The 15,376-nt window shown below is 49.6% G+C and overlaps 1 protein-coding gene across 1 annotated transcript in view; it reads left to right on the forward strand.

Annotated features, from left to right (window-relative positions):
• Positions 1-15,376, forward strand: part of DTNB (dystrobrevin beta) — a 216,009-nt gene that overhangs the window by 153,936 nt on the left and 46,697 nt on the right. Inside the window, 1 exon segment of the mRNA XM_082481519.1 lies at positions 1,273-1,293. Coding sequence (XP_082337645.1) covers positions 1,273-1,293 — 21 coding nt within the window.

Consider the following 15,376-nt stretch of genomic DNA (forward strand, 5'->3'; position numbering starts at 1 on the left):
GCAGTGCCCTCAGCGCACCATCAGGAAAATACCTTTTATGACAGCGGTCAGTGAGAAGAAGTTGCTCTAAATTAAGGTTCTGGTTAACCCTGCTCAGACGGGGAAAAAAAATGAGGGAAGGTGGATAAATGGTTTCATGGATTTCAAGGCGAGAAGGAGCTTTTATTCCGGGAATTTTAACTCCATGACCTGAATTTCTGGGGAGATGTGCTTACCAGTGGTCCTGTTGCCCTCTGCACTGGCAGTCCGTGCAAGGCCAGCGTAGGAGGGGACCCCGACAGAGCTGCAGTTGCTGTTTCTGCGTAGATGAGAGTCGTCCGAAACACGCCGCCAGCCTTTCTTTCAGTGCACCGCCCAGCCCGCAGACAGAACAGCCCGCGGGACTCATAAGGGTTGTTACACATGCGAGGACAAACTCTATGAAAACCGTGGAATTAGGAAAGGAACTCTGGACTATGTGGTATTTTGCTCATTCCCAGGAATGTTCCTATAGTCGAAGTCAGAACGTGATCCCGCTGCCCCAGAGGGTCGCAGTGGGCACCTCTCTGCTTCAAAAGAGGATAAATTCATCCATATTTCACCTTTTTTGGTCTTTCAAATTAGTAGTGATCCGTACTGACAAACATTGCATCGCAGCAAAGACTCCGCGTCTCTGGTGCTCTCCCCTCCCGTTCCAGACCCGGGTGCAGCCGCTCGTTAATTTGAGTGGGGGGGAGCAACGGGCACTCTCTGACCAAAGCGGTGGCATTTTGCCTCTGGGGCGGTGGCGGTTTGGGTCTCTGTGACGGCAGATCCGTGCACACAGGGAAGCGAATGCCGTGCAGCGGTTGCACGCTCCGCATGGCATTTCCAGACTTTAGAGGATGGTGGTCTGGTCTTTCTTGCCTTGACGACAGCTAGAGAGTCCGGGCTAGGAGGAGTAAAGCCAGTGAAGGTTCCACATAGAAGAAGAGATACCCGTTGGATATCCTGTCCTGTGTCCGAGATGTCCACACTGTGACATCCATCCCGGGTATGCAACTCCCGCCACCGCCGAAGGCCGTTTTAGACAAGAGTCTTCTCTTGAGAATGGAGCAGATGACACCTTCCCACCACGGCTGTTGTGTCTAACGCCCTTGTTCCCTTCCGTGCCTGCAGATGTTTCTACAGTTCGCCGTGTTCTGTTCTTCCATCGGGTCTGTTGTGTGTTTTGTGTGTGTGTGTTTCCTTTTCACACAATAATTAATATATCCCGTTTCTCTCTTCACCTTTTTCTTTTGCCGACGTTTATAGGAAGAAGAGCAAAAGCAGGCAGTAAGTTGACTTCAGTTTGTAGGTGATCTGACTCTTTTCTTTCTGCATGAAAATACAATTTTCTGTTAATTGGCTTGTATGCATATGAACCATGGGGGTGTGGGGTCTTTCTCACCTGTTAATTTGAAAGCAGCCCTCCTGTTTCCAGTAGAGCATGTTTTCGTGTATGTCCTCAAAGCTGTTCCTCTCTCCCTTTCAAATTAAGTTTACTGCCGTGGGTACACAATCGGTGGCTGTATTCATTAGGTTTTTATGGAATTGTGCATGATCGTCCAGGCTTGAAAATGTGGATTCTCAGCTGGCTTCATAATATATTTTGTTGGAGATGCTTTGGAGTGTTTTACATGCTAGGAAAGCTTTCTTGTCTCTTCAGGATTCCTTTGCTTTGCCTCCTTGCCACATACAAGTCCATGCATGAAAACTAATTAATGACTTAATATTCTGGGCATGGATCCATATCATTCAGTCATGATATAGTCTCCTTGAATTGGTCCCAGTATGCTCGTTGTAAACAGGATGAGTACACTAACAAGAGACAAGAATGCATTTGCTTTGTTACTGATTTTCATTTTCTCTGCCCGCCTGTTAAAACCTGAATCCTGTGTTGATTTCGGAATCCACTCCAGAGGGAGCCCTTTTGCTTTTCTCGGAAATGGCCAGATGTTCAATGTCTTCCCTCCAGCAGAACAAATTTTCGGCATTTTGGAACATGTTTTTTCTTTATACACAAAGCTTTAATGAAGGTGAATCATGTGTTTCCCATTGTTGGGGGGGTTACGTGTTGTTTGTCAGATATCGGAATTGGATATTTGATACATGAATTGGAAATTCTGGTGACTTATTTTTTGTAAGGAAATACATATTTCTGGGTAACTGCTATTGCTGAAAATGCTTCAGTGCTACGTGTGCTGAAATGAGCTTCTGATGTCTCCTGGATGGCCTTTTATTAAAGTTCTGACGTCAATTTAAAAAGAAGATGGTGGTAAGTGTGTATCTTCTGTTGGAGCCCAGTTCATCTTTAGCTGATGCTGCCAGTGAAGATGTATCCCTGGGTTCGCTAAGGCACCTTGCAGAAATTCCTTGGCTTAGCAAAGGGACCAGATCGCAGCATGTGGCAGCGATCTTCAAGGACTTTCCTGGAGGAAGGAAAACAACCAAGACACCACCGTCCCTGTCTTCCAGCTTCTAATGTGCAAGGGGAATGCTGCATCTCATGTCGTTCTCTTACCCAGCATCATTGCTGGGAATGATCACCTGCATGGAAATGCAGCATTATTTTAGCTTGTTTTTCCTGCTCTGTGACATTCATCTTGATCATGGATAAAGAAAAAGGGTAAATATGAGATCAAAGGAAGAATTTGCCCAATTTTACCTCCCTTCTTTCCCTGGGACGCTATGTTAGTAGGAGGATAAGACAGCCAAAACTGACTGCTAAAATAATGTCAACACATTGACATTGCGTGCCGTCCCATTCTGGTGGAATCTATGATGAATCAGCCAAAAAGGATTTGAAACTCAAGAAGGCAGGTTTTGACCAACCAAAGGACACGTTGCTGAGCTGTAGGAGTTGAAACTTCACCTCCTTACTGGGCTGAAGTAACTTGAAATGCTGTCCCCTTACCTATAAAGGTGCAGCCTGAAAAGCTGGAAGTCCCAGGATACAGTGCTCCACTTGGCTGAGAAACACAGAAATCACAAAACAGCTGTGGTGGAAAGGCATCTCTGGAGGTCATCTTGTCCAGCCCCCCATGCTCCAAGCAGGGTCAACCAGAGCAAGCTGTTCAGGACCTTGTCCCATCAGGGTTTGAGTATCTCCAAAGGTGGAGACTCCACAACCTCTCTGGGCCACTGGTTCTAGTGCTTCAGTGCTCTCACCGTAAGAAAGTTTTCTCTTTATTTTTAAATGGAATTTCCTGTATTTCCATTTGTGCTTATATTTCCATTCCACTGCCTCTGGTCCCGTCACTGGATACCACTGAGAAGGGCCTAGCTCTGTTTTCTGCACTTTCTTCCATTAGGGATTTGTATGCATTGATAAGATCCCCCTGAGCCTTCTCTTCTTGAAGCCAAACAGTCGCAGCGCCGTCAGCCTCTCCTCATATGGCAGATACACTGGTTCCTTAATCATCTTTTTGGCTCTTCCTTGGACTTGCTTCAGTTTTGCTCCAGATCTTTCTTGTACTGGGTGGTCCAGAACTAGACCCATCACTCCAGATGTGAGCTCAGCAGTCCTAAGTTGAGGGGAAGGATCACCTCCCTTGACCTGCTGCCAACACTCTTCCCAACACAGCCCAGGATGCTGTTAACTTTCTTTGCTGGAAGGGTACATTGCTGGCTCGTGTTCAACTTCTCTGCAGGATCCCAACATCGTTTTCTGCCAAGCTGCTCTCCAGCCAGTCAGCAGCCAGTCAGCCCCAGAGTGCACTTGGTGCACAGGGTTAGTCCTTCCCAGGAACAGGACTTTGCACCCTGTGTTGAACTTCATTATGTCCCTGTCTACCCATTTCTCCAGCGCTTCAAGGTCCCTCTGAATGGCAGCACAACCACCTGGTGTTATCAACCGCTCCTCCCAGTTTTGCATTGTCTGCAAACTTGTTGAGGTGCATGCTGTCCTGTCATCTAGGCCATTACTGAAGACGTTAAATGGCACTGGTTCCAGTATCAAACCTTGAGGCACACCACTAGTAACTGGCTTCCAGCTGGACTTCCATGTAGCTGATAACAACCCTACACATCACACACTGCACTATTCTGAAAAGGAGGTAATGGCATATCTCCAGCTTGAAGTCCAGAAGAACTCATTGGACCATATACTGGCTTTCCGATGTCTTCAGGACATCATGGTCATCAATGTACTCCAATAGCAGAAATACTTGAATGAAGGGCCGAATGAAGGGCCACACTGTGAGAGTGTGGGTTGAAGAAACACAGCCAACTGAAGAACTTTAAAAATATTAAACATCCCGCTGTCCTTTAGAACCTCTACCAGTTTTGGTGGCTCTAGACTCGCATCTTCCCTCTACATGAGTATAAAACACTACAGTAGCTAGAGAAGGGCACCAGTCTACTGTGTGCTCAGCCAGCCCCATCCTTGTGTCCACATGCATGCATCTTGGAAAAAGAAGTTAGAGGAGAAGAGCCTGGTCTGGTTAGTACCTCACAAAGGTCTACAGACTAGTCCAGAAACAGCAGGACCACGTATGAGGGAAAACGTGGAGCACCATCTGAGTCCTGTGGAAGAGAATGCCCAAGTGCCTTAGTGATCTAAAGTGATGATCGTCTCAGCCCTTGATGAGATCGATTGGTCATGTGGTGGCAACATGAATTTACATGGAGGGTTAAGGTGAGTAACAGGCAGAATATCAGTCACTGACTCAGGACTGGCGGCACATCAAGAGCAGTGCCATCAGCGGCCATGTTAGGAATTTCTGATTTCCCTCCACTGCTAAAGCTGCAAGTCCCATTCTGCCTTCTCCATATTGCTGGGAAGATTTACAGAGATGGGTCACAGAGGATCAGCTTTCTTGGCGATGTTCAAGCAAGTTGCTTGGCAAGCAGAAAAGGCTTCCTGAACAAAAAGCCATCTCGTTCATTCTGCACTTAACTGAGACAACATACGGTGTACTGCAGGGGCTGAAGGCGCCCGGGTCAGCGTGGCCATTTTGAATGGCTTGACTGTGGTCACAAGCCAGCATTCACCTAGTCCAGCAAGACGCTTAACCTGGTGGGACAGTTTGTTCATGTGTTTGCAGCCAGAGTGATTGCACACGTAAGCATTGGGTAGAGATCTTTGCTGCTCCTGGGAGGCTAAGAAGAAGTTACTTGGACACTGAGATTACCACCAAGTGCCTACAGAAAACTGTGATAACAGACTTTCATCTCCAGCGAAAGACTAGGTGAGCACAGTGGCATCTGAGAGACCAAACTCCAGTCACAAAAGTGTCCTCAGAGGGCCTAGAAGCTACTGTGTTTCTTGGCCAGTCTTGGTCAGAAAATCGTGGCAAGCTGTAAGGAATGTGTATCAGGAGAGAGCCACTATTTCTGATCCCGGTATTTACAGGAAAGTCCAGTAACTTCTGTGCCCCATCTTCAGAGTCTATCTCCTACCAAGATTTTGAAAGTTTCTGTAGAGTCGTTCCCTTTGTGCCCCTTGGAATGGATGGGGCCAGTCCTGGTCACACCCTTGAGGAACCGTGCCTTGGGCAGAGAGATTATTCCAGTTATGGAGTATTAAGCCACATGATATTCATAGTCCACCACACTATTCTCTACTACTGCTGAGGTTGTTGTGTCCCAGCTAATAAAGATCTTTGCCAGTGTAGATCCTAATTTACAACAGGACCGTTTTCATGTCACAGCTGGTGAGAGGCTTAAATAATCTGCTAAATATTAAAACCTCTTTGTTTTATAGTCAAATGAACAGGCATCGGAGCTGTACTGTTCAATATTCAGAAGAACGTTAAAGGAATTCACAAAGATGTACTTCACATGTATGATGTCTTTGGCGTGTAGTACAATTCATACAACAAATCCAGAAGAGCATCAAGCGCTCGTGCTCCAACACAAGAGAACTTCTCTAATGCCAAACAGGCACAGAAATGGCTTCACAGCAGAGGCACTCACATGGGAGTGCTTAAACACTGGAACGGAAACCTTTTCCCTTCAGAAGATGGTGGGAACCATACGACACAGCAGAGCAGAATGGGCTCATGAATTTCGAGGTTGTGTTACCAATCAGGAAAAGTGAACACGCTCTCACCCAACAGTCCTCGTGAAGTTGTGGAAGTCGTGGGAGGGTTGCTCCTTAACCCCGTGGAGAGGGAGTCAGGAGCTCCCATTTTCCTCCCGTCGTTGAGATGATTCAGAGTATATGGATGATACCTTTCAGTCCGCTTGAGAAGTGCAAGGGCAGCAGCGCACATACCTTTAATGAGGCGAACCTTCTTAACCAACGGCTGTAACAAAGCTGAGCCCAGACAGCAAGCTAGGATGGTACCCACGTCCCTTCCCAAGAGAAGTAGAAGCCTGCAAGCGAGGGATTCCCGCCCTTGAAGAGCCCTGTAACAGCTGAAGAAGTCTCATCGTGGTGATGTCTGAGAGTGCTCTTCAGTTCTGCATCCATTTTTGCATCAGCCAAAGGTCCTGTACACCTCTCCGGAGTGGATCACTGATGGGTGACTCCCACCATCACATACTGATGCATTTTAACAAAAATATGAAGAATTCCTCCTAATGCCTCCACACTGCAAGTCCTCCTTCATCTGCAGGGAGTGCTGGTGGTCTCTCTGGATGATCAGCAAACTCTCAGCACCGATGGATTGTGTCTGCCAGCTGTACAGCTAACACGACCCAACTGGCTTGAATGACATTCATTTACATTCATAACTGAAAAACTTCTCTGAAATAAGTGGAAGACCACCTTCTGGAGGGTAGGAGTGGGCAGTCCCAGGAGCATAAAGTAGATTAACACAAAACCGCCTGTTCAGGATAAATTTAAGGAAGGGACCAAATCTGGTTACCCACCACGCTGGCAGCCTTAAATGCCTTCTCTGGTTAAGCTGATGGGTATTGTAGCACACGGGCTACGCCTGTGTTCATAAACACGCACAGAAAAATTCTCTGATGCTGAGAGCAACCGGCCTGAAGATGCCCGCCTCCGTGCTAGCGGATTTTCTTGGCCTCCAAGACCTGATGGCTGCATGCAGGGTTGGGAACGGTGTGCCTGGGAACTGCCGGGGAATGCGCTAGCTGAAATGTGTCACAGCCATGCCGGGGAGTGTTCTAACACTTAGATACTGTAAATTCTCTTGTTCCAGTGCCAGAAACACTCCTGGGTACAGTTCAATTCACTAATATAGACAGACATAGCTTTAGAATAAGCTTTGAGTTGGTGCCTCCTCACTAAGAGCCATGTTCATGGGCCTCCTGGAGGGTATCAAACCCAGAAAGGCTCCTGAAAGAGCCATTTAGATGTTAAAGATTTGAAGTTGTGTAGGGAACCGTACTTCCGTACCCATGGATTTCATCTGTCAGTAGACATTTCAGAAAGTAAGGCTGGGTCTGTGCTGACGTCAGGTGTTGGAGGTGAAGAAGACCTTACCCTACTCTTTCGTTGGCAGCACTGCCCCTAGCAGACGACTTTTGCAGATATGAGGAGGAAGGGTTGGCAGAGAATAGCCCTGGAAATGCATCAGGATTACTTTCTTGGCAGTCTGTTTGCTCTGGTGGGTCGTACTGTCCTGTGGTGGTTGAGTGTCAGGTAAGCGACAAATCCCTGAATAATCTGGTGGTGCTTGTTATCACGATGGGATGAATGCGGTGAAATGTAGACCAAGGTGTGGAGCTGATGTCTGCAGAAGACCTGGTTTCTTTCTGAAGAGAAAGAAAAGCCCTCTCCCCACACCAGCAGAGCATGCTGAGAAGAGAAGGCCCCGGGAAGACCTTATTGCGGCCTTCCAGTGCCTAAAGGGGCTCCAGGAGAGCTGGGGAGGGACTCTGGGTCAGGGACGGGAGTGATATGATGAGGGGGAACGGTTTGACACTGAAAGAGGGCAGATTTAGATGAGATATCAGGAAGAAGTTTTTCACTGTGCGGGCAGTGAGCCCCTGGCGCAGGGTGCCCCGAGAAGCTGTGGCTGCCCCATCCCTGGAGGTGTTCAAGGCCAGGTTGGACGGGGCTGGGAGCAACCTGGGCTGGGGGGGAGGTGGCCCTGCCCAGGGCAGGGGGGTGGGACTGGATGATCTTCAGGGTCCCTTCCAACCCAAACCATTCTAGGGTTCGATGATCAGCGAGTTTCTCTGGGCTCATGTCTTTTGCCGTCTGTGCCAAGCTGGGCGGGCAGAGCGAAGAGCATTGACCGTGGCTGGGTCAGCAGCAGAGGGAAGTGGGCTGGTGCTTGTCTTCCGAATGCTGTGTCTGGTGGATGATGGAGGCCAAACGCTGCAGAAGTCCGCCAGAGCCTTCCCGAATAAAGGCAGACCTGCAGCAGTTGGGGCTGGTGGCTTGGCATAAACCTGCTGCTGGAGGGGAGCAATGAAGAGGTGCACGAGGCTCTGCTGACGCCCCACAGGGGACTGGCGGGGCTGTTGCTGTCAGCCCAGAGGGCATCTGGTCGTTCTGTCCCACTTTGCAGGACACACAACCAGCACGAGGGAGGAAGTGCTGTCCAGTGCAGAAGGCAAAATAAAACAGTGGAGAGCCCTTAGATGTTTTTAATCCTGAATTGTAGTAACCAGAGATGTTTTCCAAAATAGCCATTGGGAAAGCTGCCGGGGAGAAGTGTGGTTTTTCCGATGCTCCCGCTGTCCCGTGAAGAGGTAACAGCCACAAGGCAGGAGGGTTTCAGCGGAGTCCCGCTCCATTCATGCCTTCCCTGAATCGCATTCCTCTGTACTTAATCACACGTTGGATTGCACAGCTAGAAACAGGCAGGAGTTTGTTCAGTTTCTTGTCTTCCAAGTCCTGCCGTCGCTGAGAAAGACACATGTGCCAAGTTCCAACTTTTAAGCCGCTACCATTTTTAACAAAGCTCTGTGCAAAAGCATTGCGGCTGCGCTTGCTTTTGACTTGGGGCAAAAATACACTTATTCCTTCTAATGTACTTCTAAACCAGCTGAAGAGGCTGGGTTTATTTCCTAAACAGATCCTCTGTCGGGAGGCTGCCCACCATGAAAATTATTCAATTTTTAACTTCCAGCGGTTTCTATTTGCATACTTTTTTGTTTTAATGCATGTTACTTGTGAAAAGAGGATTAGAAATGAAGCAGTGTTAGGGCGTTTACACCAGGGCGCACAGTACTCGCTCACAGCAGTTCCTATAGATTTATCGTGGGCGGTTACAAGGAAAGTCAAGACTTGGTCGTGTGCCACGTGCTCAGAGGGGCTCCAAGAACCCCGAGAGCTTATTTCCATATTCAGCATATTCTCCCCCTCCTTCTGATGTCCCATTTTGTTGTTAATAAATTTGAAACACAGCGGCTGCAGGAGAGGAGCGTCCTTGCTTTGGGAAAGGCACATTGTGCTCCCCGGGACGTGGCAGTGCTGCTGCTCGCTGGCCATGCTGCCGGCTGGCTGCACTGGAAGAGACAGCATTGAGATGCCTTTCACCAGGGTGGAATGGCCAAGGCTCTGGGTCACACACCAGTCTGGTTGCAGTTCCCACCTGCAGCTCCTGGGCCATTGCAGAAATTGTAGGGTCATCCCATCCCCATCCTCATCCCATCCCCACCCCATCCTCATCCCATCAGCTCCTGTCCCATCCCCATCCCATCCCCATCCCCTCTCCATCCCATCCCCATCCCTCCCCATCCCATCCCATCCCCATCCCATCCCATCCCATCCCATCTCCATGCCATCTCCATCTCATCCCTATCCCAGCCCCAGCCCCAGCCCCAGCCCCAGCCCTGCCCCATCCCATCCCATCCCATCCCATCCCATCCCATCCCATCCCATCCCATCCCATCACCATCACCATTCCCATCCCCATCCCATCCCATCCCATCCCATCCCATCCCATCCCATCCCACCCCATCCCATCCCATCCCCAGAGCCACTCTCCCCGGGGGAGTGGGGGTGAGGAGCAGAGCTTTGGAGGGAGGTTGTATGCAGGAAGGTGTGTGAAGGCTGTATATAATATATATGTGGTGCCTGCTTTGTAGGTCTCTTCAGACGGTGTCACGGATGGAGCGATGCACTTCATTCGTAGCGAGAAGCACCGATACATTTATTGATATAAACCAGGGCTTTAGCAAAGTTTGATGGTAAATGCAACAGTGTTTTAACGGGATTCGATGGCAAGGCACACGGTTACTTACTGCATAGAGGACAGAACTGCCAGGGAGACCCTCCCATGGAGTCGAGGTTCAGAGGCGACCCTCTTGCTTTCTGAACTTCTCAGAGAGGAGTCTAGGTGTGGCTGGACCCAATCTTGGTCCCAGACTTGGTCAATGGTTTATGTCTAAGGTTTTATATATGCACAATCAATCCTTTATATCACTTAGCTGAGATTCCAAAGTTTAGCATGCAATTGGTCACTGAATGAGGATCTGTTGCGGCAACGAGTCTCTGAATCCCAAGGAGTGACCTTGAGCAGCGTCCCTACTCAAGGGGAGATCCTGGCGTGCAGCCCACTGTTGTTTAGGAGAGCTGAAAGAGTTGTTGGGCTGTTCCCTATTTATCGGGGTGAGATGATTGACCTATGGTCATCTTTGCATGTCGACCACTGTACCAGCGTTGTGGTAAGGTGGGCGCATTGCTCAAGTCAGCCCATGGCCATTGTGTTATCTGTCTCCCCGAAAACACGTTGAGCCGGGTGCCGCCATCACAACTAGATGCGCCCATGATGACCAGCACGCGTGGTTATCGCTTGGGCAGGGTTGGGGGAGATAAAGGTCAGGTTGGGGGTGGAGCACACCATCACAGATGGTTAAATACAGCCAATTCTCCCTTATTTCTGCAGTGGGCCCTGGGGTGCCCCAGAAGAACCCCGGTCTTGCAATGGGGAGGGTGTCCTATCCCTGTGCCGGCCTCCCTAGTGCAGGTCCAGCACCGCTCCTGCCGGCTCCAGAGTAACTCCGGCAGATCTGGGAGAAGCAAGGAGGGGGGTCAGCAGAACTGCTACCTTGGACTTCCAGAGGGCGGACTTTGGGCTTTTTGGGAGCCTGGTTGACAAAGTCCCCTGGGAGGCAGTCCTCCAGGGCAAAGGAGCCCAGGAAGCCTGGATGTTTTTCAAGAAGGAAGTCTTAAAGGCACAGGAGCAGGCTGTCCCCGTGCGCTGAAAGACAAGCCGTCGGGGAAAAAGACCGACCTGGCTGAACAGGGAGCTGGGGTTGCAACTTTGGAAGGGAGGGCAGGCCACTCAAGAGGACTACAGAGAGGTAGTGAGGCTATGTAGGGAAAAAATCAGGAGGGCCAAAGCCCAGTTAGAACTAAACCTGGCTTCTGGTGTCAAGGACAACAAAAAAAGTTTCTGTAAATATATTAACAATAAAAGGAGGACTAAGGATAATCTCTGTCCTCTAGTAGATGGGGCCGGTAACATAGTGACCAAGGATGAGGAAAAGACTGAGGTACTTAATGCTGCCTTTGCCTCAGTCTTCAGCAGTAGGACCAGTTGTTCCCCGAGTACCCAGACCCCTGAGATGGAAGACAAGGATGGGGAGCAGAATGAAGCCCCTGTAATCCAAAGGGAAATGGTGAGGGACCTGCTTCAGCACCTGGAGGTGCACAAATCTATGGGGCCGGATGGGATCTACCTGAGGGTACTGAGGGAGCTGGCAGAAGTGCTCACCAGGTCACTTTGCATCATTTATGAGCAGTCCTGGATAACCAGGAAGGTCCCAGCTGACTGGAGTTTGGCAAATGTGACACCCACCCACAAGAAGGGCAGGAAGGAGGATCCAGGGAACTACAGGCCAGTCAGTCTGACCTCAGTGCCTGGGAAGGTCATGGAACAGATCATCCTCAGTGCCATCACACGGCACATGCAGGAGAACAGGGTGATCAGGCCCAGTCAGCATGGGTTTGTGAAGGGCAGGTCATGCCTGACAAACCTGATGTCCTTCTATGACAAGGTGACCCGCTTAATGGATGAGGGAAAAGCTGTGGATGTTATCTACCCGGATTTTTGCAAAGCTTTTGATGCCGTTTCCCACAGCATTCTCCTGGAGAAACTGGCTGCTTATGGCCTGGACAGGTGTACTCTTCACTGGGTAGAAAACTGGCTGGAAGGCCGTGTCCAGAGAGTGGTGGTAAATGGAGTTAAATCCAGTTGGTGTCCAGTCACAAGTGGTGTCCCCCAGGGATCGGTGCTGGGGCCCGTTCTCTTTAATATCTTTATCAATGACCTGGATGAGGGGATCAAGTGCACCTCAGTAAGTTCGCAGATGACACTAAGCTAGGTGGGCGTGTTGATCTGCTTGAGGGTAGGATGGCTCTGCAGAGGGATCTGGACAGACTGGACCGATGGGCCGAGGCCAACAGTGTGAGGTTCAACAAGGCCAAGTGCCGGGTCCTGCACTTGGGTCACACCAACCCCATGCAGCTCTACAGACTGGGGGCGGAGTGGCTGGAAAGCTGCCTGGCAGAAAAGGCCCTGGGGGTGTTGGTGGACAGCTGGCTGAATATGAGCCAGCAGTGTGCCCAGGTGGCCAAGGCAGCCAACAGCATCCTGGCCTGTATCAGCAGTAGTGTGGTGAGCAGGACTGGGACAGTGATCGTCCCCCTGTACTCGGCACTGGTGAGGCCCCACCTCGAGTACTGCGTTCAGTTTTGGGCCCCTCACTACAAGAAGGACATTGAGGTGTTGGAGCGTATCCAGGGAAGGGCAACGAAACTGGTGAGGGGTATGGAGGACAAATCTTATGAGGAACAACTGTGGGAACTGGGGTTGTTCAGCTCAGAGAAGAGGAGGCTGAGGGGAGACCTTATCACCCTCTACAACTACCTGAAAGGAGGTTGTAGGGAGGTGTGGGCTGACCTGTTCTCCCCGGTGACAAGTGATAGGACGAGAGGAAATGGGTTCAAGTTATGTCAGGGGAGGTTTAGAGTGGATATTAGGAAACATTTTTTCACTGAACATTGGCACAGGCTGCCCAGGGAGGGGGTGGATTCACCATCCCTGGAGGTGTTTAAAAAAAGGGTGGACGTGGTACTTGGGGATATGGTTTAGAAGTGGTTTTGTCAGGTTGGGTCAATGGTTGGACTTGATAATCTTAAAGGTCCCTTCCAACCTCAGCAATTCTATGATTCTATGACCTGGTGGGATGCTCCTGCACTCCCCCGGAGGCCCAGGGTCACAGGGGTCCCGCAGCAGCAGCACAGAGCACAGAGCCATCTCAGGCATCACTGTGTGCCCCAGCAAATAACTGTGGAGATCGGGGGAAGTGCTGCAGAAATGATGGCTTTGCTCAGGCTCAGCTTGGGTCGGACCTGCTGGGACTGATAATCCCGTTAGACCTCAGCTGCTCGCTGCAGAACCGCAAGTGCCATCACCCAGCACCCACTTCTGGGAGCCCAGCACCAGGGTGCAGTGCAGCCAGTGTGAATCCAACAGCGTCCATCAGTGGGGTCACCGCGTTGTGCCAGAGCAGCGGTCAGCACGCAGGAGCATCGTGTCTTCAAGCCTAACCTTACCTTGGGCGTAGAGGTGCGTGGGAACAATGCTTGAGCTAATACCCACCACCAGGTCTGAGCTGCTGCTGCGTCTTTGACAGGAGCAAGCCATAGTCCAGATGATGCCCCAGAGGCCGCAGAGTGAGAACAGTGTCCGAGAGGTGTCTGAGCATGGGCTGTCGGTTTGGGGTGAGCCAACAACAGCTTTATTCTACAAGTGACTTCTATGAGAAATTTCGCTTCTTGGCAGTTTAGGAATATGTTTGAAACACCCAGGTGTATTTGTCAAACGCTCAGGGTTCAGCTTTACGGTAACCGGTCTTTGACAGCAAAGCCAGCTTGAAACACTCCTTTTCCTGGGTCTTATTCACCGCTCTGGACGTTATGTTCACACAGATTTTGAGGGGTCGTGCTACAAATCAGAGCACTGAAATGGTCCTACGTAAAAACAGCATTCCGAGAAAAAAGGTGAAGCCGGAAGCTCTGGTGACTACACCTTCATTGACCTTGGAGGAGCCCTGAACTCTTCCGAACTGGAAGAGGCTGGCTGCCATTCCCGAGATGGAACCTTGTTGTGTCAATGACGTACGCTCCTGGGTGGAGGACAGGTAGTGGGCACCTGTGGATCAGCAGGAGCATGGTAAGGTGCGTGGCCCTGTGGAGCAGTAAGAGAAAGGATAGTTTGTGTAACGGCAGAGCAGAGAGAAGGTTATAAAGGCTGACGAGCGATGTCTCTGCAGAGTCAGGGGTTGTTTAGGACCATGCATTCAGTGCTTGGCCTAATCCTATAGGAATATTTCATCAGTCACCACTAAAGCTCCCATATGCAAGGTCAGAGTGGGGTTTTTTTGTTGAAGATATTCTCCCACTCCGTGGGTGTTTCTGTCCTTTCTCACTTGCTCATGAGAATTCACTGTGGTGCGTCGGTGGTGTTTTTCATTTCACATAGATGTTTCCACCAAAGCATTTGTTGCTACATTTGGGGACATGTATTCGTGAGCCTATAGATGTGTTTCCGTTGCGGAGGTATCATTCAGATGACTGGAGAGATGTACTATGAGGATTGGCATTTGTTTTGGCAAGATCTGATTTTACTTGGTGTTTGTTTAGTCCCTCAGAAATGTGATGCTGCTGATGAGTTTGGCAAGAGTGAAAGCTAGAAGACAGAATTCTGGAATAATTTATTTTACCGTATTTTCTTTGAGCGTGGGTTGTAATGGGTTAAATGATTATCCTTGTAGAGTCCGGGATGTGAAATATTTATTGCTTCCCTGCTGAATTTCGTGGCCATGCTGACTCTTCTAAAACAATGTTTTCTTCACTTTGTCATCAAGGACCTGCTCTAGTATGTAAATAAGCTTAAGTAAGTGCAGACAATGCACGCACACTCCTCCTTCAGGATACGATCCAGCGTAATGCTTAATTCTCTGCAATTACTAATTGCTTCTACTGTGCTGTAGCACTGGCTTGGCACCCAAATACAACTGTTTGATGCCATAAATAGCAAATAAGCTTAGCTTTCCCACGGCGTTTTAATCTTAACCGAGCTGCACAACCATACATTTTCACATCTTTCTGTATTAAATTGAGTGTGTCCATTTCAGAGACAGGGAAAACCGATACTTTTTTAGACATTCAAGACTATCCAACAAGGCGCTGATGAAATTCAAATGCGAGCTGTCGCCTGTATCTTGGCTGTCGCTCGCGGGAAGGATTGCTTCTCATACACAATCACGGGAAAGATGGCAGAAGCCCCGGTGGCAGCTGCAGATGCTGTACCTTCAGCCCGAAGGACGGCCTCCTCGACACCTTGCAGGAGTGCCGTCTCCAGAGCTGACCCACAGCCGTTCAGTAGGGTGGAGGGCGTATAATGCTGCTAATGCCCAGTAATTCAATTGCAGAGAAATTAATATTAAACGTGTTTCTGCGTGTGCATCTGTAATACTTTCCCTCCTATCATTACCCAAGCCT

Source organism: Vanellus vanellus, assembly GCF_965231255.1.
Source record: "Vanellus vanellus genome assembly, chromosome: 3".
NCBI lineage: Eukaryota > Metazoa > Chordata > Aves > Charadriiformes > Charadriidae > Vanellus > Vanellus vanellus.